Below are 10,941 nucleotides of genomic sequence, written 5' to 3' on the forward strand. Positions count from 1 at the left end.
AGCACTAAGGACAAGCTTATAACAATGGCCTATGTTTGGCGCATGTGGTGGATCTCCTCAATGGTCTTGATGTCTTTAATCTTGACATCTCCAGTGACATGGACGTTCTTGAACTCCTTATCACCAAAGCGGTTAGGGAATTGTATCTTTTGGCCACTTGGAAGCTTGATATGGAACTCCTTGTCATTGAATTCCATAGTGACCTTAAACATGAATTATGAAAAAAGAAAAAGAACTTAGAGTATGCACACCCAAACAGAAGTGTTGGATAGCATGACATAGCATCATAAATTAATTAGGATAAATAGGTAGCTGCACACCCCTGATGATAGACTGTTAAATCGTTTGCCCAATATTAAAAGCTTATTTTTTTAGCTATTGCTGTTCTGGTACATTTAAACTTCTCCTAACTCATTAGACCATAGGTACATCTATGCATAGATAGTCAATTCCTGTTTTCTTTTGTGCATACGGTATGTGTCCACTAAATGTATGCTGAGCTATGTATTATACAGTATGTGTGTATATTAACTTCAAGTCCTCTCACCTTGAACTCCTCTTGGACACGGAAGGGGAGAGAACTTTCCCTCTGCTCACTCTGCCAGGAGCCTTCCTCGTAGGAGTTGCACACGATGGTCTGTTCGTCAAAGCGCGGGTTGAAGTGCAGAGCCACACTGTCCCAGCTGTGGCCGATGTTAATGGCAAACCTGGACAGAGAGAGAGAGAGAGAGAGAGAGAGAGAGAGAGAGAGAGAGAGAGAGAGAGAGAGACTGAGACAGGGTAGACAGACTTACTGTGTGGAGGTTTGTGCAGTTTGAGGGTTTGGTCTGAACAGGACAACAAGACACTTTCAACAAATTGCTCCTGGCCACGCTCTGGTCTAAAAGTGCTCATGATTGAGTGCCAGTGACCTCCAGCTCCTGGCCAGCCTTGAAGGACATTTGTAGAGTAAGCATCTATCCAGAAAAGGGAAAACAAATCCTTCAGCAATATAGCGGAATCTTCTACTCCCTGTCATTTAGCTCTCCTAACCTACATTCTGAACATCTAGTTGTCAGTGATAAATAACTGAAATGAAAATAGTACACCTTGGCTCAAGAGCCAGTAATGTGCACAGGAGTAGGCTACTCGTTCTCTAATATATTGGTATCAAAGCAGGTGTTCTTTGAGATCAGGGTCCAATTCATTACAAAAGTTGTAATGAATTGTATGAGTAAAAGTTTTTGCTAAAAAACATGGCTTTGCATGAAATTAAAGGTATACTATGCAAGGTTTTTTCAGTTAATCAATTCGTTCCATACTGCTATATATGATTAAATGAGTCATTACCGGTCGAACGGTGTTTTTTTTGGCCGCTCTAGTGGTCTGTAGCGGTAGAACCACACTTGCAACTTCAGGAGACACCTGGCACGTGTCATGTAAAGTCTCATGAAAAGGCACGGCAGACTGGCCGATTTAGGAGTTTTGTCAAATATACACGCTAAAGCTGTAGGGGAAGCTCTGCAGAGAAATATGAAAACATAAAACGAGCGAAAATGAAAAGCGAAACCGGCGATGAAATTGCCAATCCTGCATAGTATACCTTTAAAGAGACCCTATGCAACTTTTACATAGTCATGAAATCGCTTAGAAATCGTTGTTTTGCTTGACTGACCAGTTTTATCGAAAACAGTAATATTTCCTCCCGCCCCCAGTGTCCCTATCCGCTATTGCAACCTTGCAGTTTGTTCAGGAGATGATCGTTCCCTGTTTACATCTAGAAGGCTGAGACGCATGAAGAACAAGAAGAACCACGCTTGCAATTTATATATTTATATATAGCCTATATATGTATAAATATACACGCTAAAGCTGCCGGGGAAGCTCTGCAGAGAAATATGCAAGCAGAAAACGAGTGAAAATGAAAAACGAAACCGAAACTTAAGATGAAATCGCCAATCCTGCATAGTTCCTCTTTAAAAAGCGTGAAATGGGCATACAAGTTTCAAATGATGTCTTCATCACATTTAAAGTTTTACACTAAGATGGTGCATCTTCCCTTAGGCTACTGAGAATAACCCACTGCATTGCATTCTTACTATACAGTCTTTCTTTTGTTTGACATTCGCATTAGTCCATTTACCCCATAACAGATTACACTTACCTTGACTTTTGTAAGTAGTAAGTAAGTAAGTAAGTGAGTAAGTTCCACTCTGAACTGATCACGACTGCTGGCTGTTTTTTATACAGTAGCCTATAGTCGCATGAGAAGGCATGGCATTCAACCAATGCGTCACAGATATTGATAAAGCTCCTGAAACCATTCTGCTCATTTGCAGAAAAGTAAATTAGGAAAATGTGTAGTTGCTCATGCATGCATCTGGGTTAGTGGCCTGCCCTGTTCACTTTCATCAGATCATTTCTAATTAGCTTCACCTTCAGTATGCAGTATATGTTAGCCTACCGCTTCACTGCACTTCATCAAATATATGACCGCCGTGCAGTGAAGCATGCAGTGAAGTTGCGTCATTTAGGTTTAGTCACTTTTTCTTCCGGGTTTTTTTTTTTTTTTCACATCAGTCATTTTCCATCAAGGACTCTCGGGACACTGAAAGACCGACTTGGTGGTGGGCATGTAGCCCCACAAGGATGACATACACTATGTTGCCAAAAGTATTTGCTCACCTGCCTTGACTCACAAAACTTCAGTCACATCCTATTCTTAATCCAAAGGGTTTAGTATGATATTGGTCCACCCTTCGCAGCTTTACTGTAACAGCTTCTGTGAAAGCTTTCCACAATGTTTAGGAGAGTGTTAACTTGGTAGACAGGTTCACAACTGCATGGAATTTGAAGTGTAGGATCATTATGACACCCTCTGAATATATGCAAAGTTTTGTGTCATTTGGTTCATGAGGGACCATACAATAAATGAATATACTGTATGTGTAGTGACTGTACACTACACACACACACACACACACACACATAATTATTCATTATCATTAAGTAGTAGGGCCTGTACAGTAGTTAGCAACTCAAAAACAACCATTTTTATCTGTATTGTCTTCTTGCATAAGAGGCCTGAAAGCCTTACTATACTGTAACTGTTTGCTAAAGGTCCCTACAGATCTATCAGACTGAAAAAACATGGTTCCTTTGTTGTCTTTCTCTTCCCAGATGACACTTGAAGTCACCAGCAACCTTGAGGACATGAAATTAATTGTGGAAATCTTTGCAGACATCCATTTATGATGCATGAAAGCCACCTCACCATTCAGTGGTTAACATCAGTAACCTTTATGGATCAGTAAAATATAAATCGGCGGAGTGAAGCAATGCTTATTATGTTGGAAGGAAAGAAGTAGAGCCCATATGGCTGGTCACTGCTGCCATGGAGAGGAATTACATCATATCATACTGTATGATACTGTTTGCAACATGAAGTATTTTTTGACATGCTATGAAATTCTCAGTGATTTGACCTGATACCTAACCGTATGAAGTGTGGGCAATCTTGTTTACGGTCCTCAGATAAAGAATGTCTAAGTTTGGGCTTAATGAAAAACATATGACACTAAATATTCCAAACAATATTTTCCACACATACTGTAAAGAATTCCATCAGGTAGAAAGTGACAAATCAATCTACTGAAACACACACATTATAACTAACATTCATATACTGACGAGGTGGATTGCATAATCAATTATTGTTTTATTTTTACATACACATCACTGCATTGCAATTGCCGGAACATTCTTCAAACATTGTCCACAGAAGGGAAAATCCCACATCCAAAAGTGCCATGTATCACTCTACTAATAGGTCAGTACTGTGACAGATTTTGCATTTGCAGTAGAATTTGCAAGCTTGAGCTGTATAATAAATGCCAGTGTGGTCTTAACCCCGACTCATCAGTTAGATATGCTAAGTTGTCCAAATATTGTGGTCAAAGCCACCAAATATCAAATGCCAAATATTCAAAAACTTGGGTGTGCAACATTTAAATGTCTGATCTGCTTTCTGAGTATGCTTACACTTACACATGCATACACTTTAGAAACAGTTTTTGCTTCCCTCCATGTCTCATGCCACCTTCTATCCCTGCTGCCAACTGACATCAAAATATTTACATATCTGGTCAAGTATGCCATTAAGGCTATATTTACATGGCTCCATGTGATCAATGGACCATCTTCAAACCAAAACAACGGCACCCTATATAGAAGCTATGACACTTTCTAAATTAGATACTGTATGTCAGTTTCGCTCCTTTCCCCACCCCATGCAAACTTCTTTCCCCGCACAACTGAGATCATAATTTTGATCTCTGCCATACAGGCAAAACTATTCAATCAACCTAAACTGTATATTTTCTAAAAGTCTAGATGTGATTTAAAGCAAATTGAGAGACATGTCCCACCTTCCTCCATACTTGGGTACACTATAGTATGCATACAGTCCTGTCTTGCATAGTAGTGATCCAAGTGTGCGGTGGTTTCAACCCTCTTCCTTTAGCCTCATTTAGATGACAATATTTATATCTTAGGAGGATTGAATACATGTTTTTTTTTGCACTTACAGCTGAACTCCAGAAAACTATATTTTGCATTTTGTTTTCTGTTGTTTTATGATTGACTGAAAGCACAGACTGATTTGACAACAAGTTGTGTTTAAAATGAAATATGTCATTTTGCCTGTTGCAAACAAAATATAGCGATTTGGCTACAGTGCACTATAGACATAGTCCTGTATTGTATAATTGGTGAATCAAGTGTGTGTTGTTAAAAGTAACGAGTGAAAAAATGACCTGTTGCTAAGATTTGTTGGAAAGTGACATGAAGTTCTGTAAGCACTGTATTGCACCTTTTATGGTGAACCAAAGTGCAACTTCTCAAACCTTGCTTTGAGTCTGTGGACATGGTCGAATTTCAAGGAATGATGAAGACGATGTCCATTATACCAGCATCTAGTTCTGACAATGTGCTGAACAGGAAGGGTCTCTCACATGAAAAGGTGCTGCTTCAAAAAGATGGGGAGGTGGCTGATCAAATACAGTATGTTTCTGTTCACCTTCTATCAAATACTGCCCCCTGGTGGGTTTATTTGCCTACTATAAAGGAAACTGATTCTCCACTCTTTATTGTCTCTCCGCTGTAAAATGACCTTAAACATGATTTGAGATACAATTACCACACACACAAGTTCTTCATCCCCACAATGTAACAGAAAGTGTGCTGTAGTCTCTGTAGACCTTGTGATGATGACGGTGGTTCTGAGCCCTCCATGTCAACAAATAGACAAAGTTGCTGATGACTTAGCACAGTCACCACCAGGAGTGTGTTAAAAGTTATCAGGATGAAGATCAAGACATACTCAAACCTCACTCTATTTAATGTTTCTTAGACACGACCAACTAACCAGGTCCGTATATGTTGAGACAACGAGCTTTGTTTGCCACACTGAATTGAATGTTGGATATTTGCAATGCCAAGGATAACCTTATTCATATCTCTTCTTTAAGGCTTCACAATGTACTCAGAAGGAGGAATAAATCAACAATTATGTTTTATTTTATATTTTATTTTGTATAAAATTCCTTTATAATTTTGCTAAATGTTCTTGTGTTTAGGAGTTTTATGGGGCATAATGTATACAAATTTGTTATGTTATGTTTATTGATGCCATGGTGGGCCTAAGTCATTTTGGATAAAACTAAAGAAAAACTAAATGGCGACAACATTCTATGACTATGTGAACAGACTACAACAGAACATCTCTGTCAGTGTCTAGAAAGTAGCTGAACTCTAGGCCTGCCTTGACTCTTTTCCCCAAATGACTTCACCAAGAAGCATGACGTGCACAAGCCTCAGTCCAGACACGTTGATCAAGAGCATATAAGGAAGTCTACAAGCACAGCAAAGCCAAACCACAGCTACTTAGGTCGGAGATATACTGACCTAAGAAAACTGCTGCTTGTTTTTGGCAGAAGATAAGATGATTGATAAGTATGCAAGCCCTCAATTTAACCAAGTACTTATAAAGAGATCACTGAAAAGGAAGTATCATTCGCTTGACATATTGCCACATATACTTGGTGGAGTTGGTCATTTTTTTTCTTAAGGTTTGCACCTTTCTTTAGTAAAACTCTTTTGCTTTATTGAGTAGTTCTTTTAAAATGTAATTGAATTTCCATGTAAATGTCTAGAGTAGACAGTATCACCATACCATAGCATTTCAGTGATTAACATTTCTTACAGTATATCCTCTAATTGCAGCTGTTTTCATTTGCATGTCTTTGCTGGGTATAGACATTATGTAGATATTGTTAGGCTATAAAAGCCTACACAACTAAAGGTCACTCATGCTAAAGACGCGATCTGTTGAATAATTTGAGTGCCGTTCATTCATCAAGCATTGACATGCATTCATTTCAAATGTACTTAATCCTCCATTTGAATGCTTGCTCTACTATTGCAGGTCAAGGAGATTAAAGTCATGTACTCATTTGTGCTACTTCTGCTCCTCAGGCTTACAGGTAAAGTGCACATAATCTGATCTGATGCTACAGTCAAAATAATAAACAAGCACAAAAGGTTGTGACATTTGGAAGTGTTCATTTATAATTATTTTTTTGAAAATTATACTTGCCCATGTTGTTAAATTTGCTTTTTTATTTTGCCTATAGTTATCAAACAAACGTAAGTTAGATAAAAGACTCTTTACCCATGTTTACAACTCTTGGCTCTAAAAGTGACAAATAAGTTGTGCCTAATTTGTCGCTAATGATGTGAGCAATTTAATGTCAATTCTAAGCGCAGGCTGAACACACCTCTTTCTTGTGCCCTTCTGTTGTTTCAGGTGTCCAGTGTGGTGTTAGCGTGACCTATCCCTCTACACGCGTCTGTGCTCTTAAAGGGTCATCAGTGGTCCTGTCCTGCACATATTACTATTCTTGGGGTCATATATATTGGGGGGGGCAGTGGTATAAAGAACAGAGTCTGTGGGTGATAGGGCATGACAACTCTAAATATCCAAACTGTGACCTGACATTAGACAGCCTCTCAGAAGGCTACGCTGGTGTTTATCACTTTCGGTTTTATACAAGCATAGCAACACACTGGATAAAAGGTGATTCTGGTGTCACCCTCTCAGTCACAGGTAATGAGCATACTAAATCTAATTGATTTACATGTAATCTACCAAATCTAAGATTGTTGCACTTTTTTTGCAGTGGATTCAATTTTAAGATGAATATCTCTTTAAGATCATGTTTATGTCCTCTCAGACCTGCAGGTGAAGGAGGATTCTGTTGCAGGGAATCCGAATCAGATTAAAGTGACCTGCAGCACCACCTGCAGTTTGGGCTCTCACCTACAGTATGTCTGGTTCAAGAACGGACAGATTCTACGAGACAAAACCACAGCCTCCGTACTACTGGACTCAACCAAACCCTTTGATGTGAACAGATACAACTGCGCTGTAAGAGGTCATGAGGCTCTGCGCTCGCCTGTAGAATGTGAGTGTGAATAACATTCCATCTTTTATTTCAAAGCAATCGAACCAACCAACAAATGTAAATAAATTAAATAATACATTTCGGCACAAAGTACATTTCTGAGGATTTGGAAGGGGAGGAGGGGTCTTATTCATACTTTCATCCTCATAACCCTTGTTCTCCAGTAACTGCAGTCAGTGTTTGATAACTTACACATACTTGTAGGTGTTCCAGAAAAACAGTGTTTGGCTGTGACCTGCTCTTCCAATTACACCTGTGCATTGTCGGGATCAACAGTGGACATCTCCTGCGCTCTCAAACCTCCCAGGGAACGCAGCATCAAAACAGCCTTCTGGTTTAGCCTCAACAAATCTAGCACTTCCCCAAGAGATCTGACGTTGGACGAAGAGTATACGAATCATGTGGCGTATCTTCAGGACAGAGGACGTTTTACACTCAGACTGAAAGACATCACAGAGAGTCACTCTGGAGAATATGGCGTCAGGATGAAAACAGAACAGGAACACATTTATTTTGGGTTTCCAAGAGTCGACCTGTCTGTTACAGGTAACTCCCTTTTCCAAACAGGATATACCATGTCTTATAACTTCAAGTGCGGTGTTGCACAGTGATCTATTTAATCATTAGTTTGCTGACATGTTAGGATATTTTAGGGCTTGTCAAGTTATCATAGTTTTATATCTCCTCCAGCTCTGCAGGTCATGGTGACTTCTGCTGCAGTGACAGAGGGAGAGAGAGTGACACTGACCTGCAGCACCACCTGCACTCTGAGTGACCGCCCCACCTTCACCTGGTTCAAGAACTCTCTCATCTACAAAAACACCACTGACAAGAACCTTCACTTTGACCCAGTCCAAGGACACGACTCAGGCAATTACTCCTGTGCTGTTAGAGGACACGAGAGTCTCGCCTCCACTGATGTCCTCCTCAATGTCAAATGTAAGTTAAGGTGGCTGGGCTCTGTGTGTGTGTGTGTGTGTGTGTGTGTGTGTGTGTGTGTGTGTGTGTGTGTGTGTGTGTGTGTGTGTGTGTGTGTGTGTGTGTGTGTGTACATAACTTTGGTATACCTTTACGGTAATGTCTGTGAGAATGTGGCATGCACTGCGTGGCTGACTTGACGCATATTTTTCACAGACCCACCAAAGAGAATCTCTGTGTCTGTCAGTTCTGCCGGTGACATGGTGGAGGGTCAGTCAGTGACTTTGACCTGCAGCAGTGATGCCAACCCACCAATGCACAACTTCACCTGGTACCAGACCGTGGGAAATGTCACTGTTGTCCGAGGTGCAGGGGAGAAGGTTACCTTCACTTTGTCTGCTGGTGACAGTGGACTCTACCATTGTGAGGCGCAGAATGAAGTCGGATCTCAAAACTCAACCGGAGTTGAAATTACTGTGGTTGGTACGTGTTAGATTTGAGGGATTTTCTTCATGTCACTTTCTATTGCCACAGAAATGGCTGAGACAGAATGCTTACTGCCAAATGGTGCACCTAACTAATTGCACACCCCAGAAGAGACAGCTTAATCAGATCTACCCAGGAAAGCCACATCACTACTATCTGCCCACCTCCAGTTTGAACCCGGACGCGAATGTTTATTCGGGCATTATGACTAGCCACGAGTCTCCTACTTCATGGCTTCATTGTTGCCAGCTTCAAGTCTTACCTGCTCTCAACCACACTGGATCAACTCAGTCGACTTGTGGTCTCCATTTTGCAATTCAGGAGACCATTTTAATAGCATTCTTCAGTACGTAATGATCGATGTGTTTCCATCACAAATGGCATCTCTTAGCTCGTCTCTGATCCAGACACAACGACATCCGAAGAAGGAGTGTGTTCTCAGAAGACCTATAAGTGTGTATAAATGCAATAATATAGCGTATAAGAATACACCTGACGTTATGTCTTATCCTTTCTGCAGGTAACACATTTCTGCCTGTAGTGGTGTGTAGTGCAATAGCTGCTGTACTGGCCGTTGGAGCGTTAGTGGTCATGGCTTGTGTCAGGTATCAACCATGTTCACTTTAACTTAAACCACTGACTATTATCAATGATAATTAATTAATCTGTCTTCATACGGCACATTTGTCTTTTATGTGAATTTTATCAAATTGAGGCTTGTTCTATTTATTCAAGGAGGCGAGCCGGAGGAGATGGGAGACAGATCCAAACAAACCAAGAGGTACACTGATACCTTTTGAACCTCCTCCTAGTTCTAGGATGAACATACTCAAAAAGGTTTGATGGTAGGGGTTGAGTGGTAGGGTTTTTTTTTTGTGATTTTACAAAAACAAGCAAATAAATGAATAATCTTTCCACAGCCTGTCTACTATTATATCCATGATGACACATACACAGCTCTGGACTTCAGCACCGAACCCCCTGACTACAGAACTCTTCAGGTCAGTAATTAATGGTATCGGCCTCAAAGTCAAGTTGCTGTGCACTTATCATGGCTACTGTCACTGCTACTATATGTTTACATGTATATGCTACATAGTTCATACAAATATACCATGTCCTAGTCTAATGAACACAATAGATATATTTGCTTGCAAATTTCACATTATAGTCTTATTCAGGCGGCAGCTAATGTAAACCAAAACGAGGCTACTGGGCAAACAAACCATAGGACTGTTGTGTTTCTATGCATTGACCAGTAGGTGGCGCTAATGCACTAATGACATAGTCAGTTTACCTTGTCGCCTAAATTTGGTTTACACAATATAGGGCGAATGCAGAGCAACCCTTATTAGCAAACGACAAATAAGACAAATCAGTCCCAGAAACTCCAATGTGTGTGTGTGTGTGTGTGTGTGTGTGTGTGTGCGTGTGTGTGTGTGTGTGTGTGTCCAGACAACAGCTCAGGACTCAGTGTATGAGACTCTGTAGAGCAGAGACCAGATGGAGCTGCAGGATCTCAGGATCAGATGCCAACACCAGTAATTACACCTGGACTGTCCAAGTCAAAACCACTTGGTTATGGTTATGGGATTTGGCAGACACTTTTGTCCAAAGCAAACAAGTATAAACATAAATAACAAATCAATTACCTAAATAGTGTCCTTGACAATATAGTTGTTCTGTCTTAATTGTTTGTGATGATAGCAAGCTAGACATTGTTCAGGTTTTCAGCCTTTTGCTCTGCAGCTTGTTGTGTAATTAAACATTTAATGTGGCAGTAACATGGAAGAACACACACACAAAAAAAATAGAAGGCTCAAATGTGTATTTTTGCTCAAAGAAACAGTTTCAGCGATATCGTCTAGACACAGGATGCAAACATCTCTACAAAGATGTTTTGTGGGTGAAAATGTTGTTGCAATAAAAGTTAACAGATGCATTTATCGTTATCAATGAAAACAAACTAAAAAAAAGTGTTGCTCGGAGTGCTAGCATTGAGAATGGCCTCATGGCTGAAACGTCTACTCTGCTC

The 10,941-nt window shown here is 40.3% G+C and overlaps 1 protein-coding gene across 1 annotated transcript; it reads right to left on the reverse strand.

The window, feature by feature from the left end:
- LOC134078937 (galectin-2-like) lies at positions 1–2,127 on the reverse strand. Its single transcript, XM_062535104.1, has 3 exons — positions 2,123–2,127; positions 548–707; positions 1–203 (listed from the first exon to the last, which is right to left on the reverse strand). The coding sequence occupies exons 1-3, from the start codon at positions 2,125–2,127 to the stop codon at positions 30–32; spliced, it is 339 nt and encodes a 112-aa protein (XP_062391088.1). The 3' UTR covers positions 1–29.
- Between the last annotated feature and the right edge of the window lie 8,814 nt (positions 2,128–10,941).

This window comes from Sardina pilchardus, chromosome 1 (assembly GCF_963854185.1).
Source record: "Sardina pilchardus chromosome 1, fSarPil1.1, whole genome shotgun sequence".
Lineage (NCBI taxonomy): Eukaryota > Metazoa > Chordata > Actinopteri > Clupeiformes > Clupeidae > Sardina > Sardina pilchardus.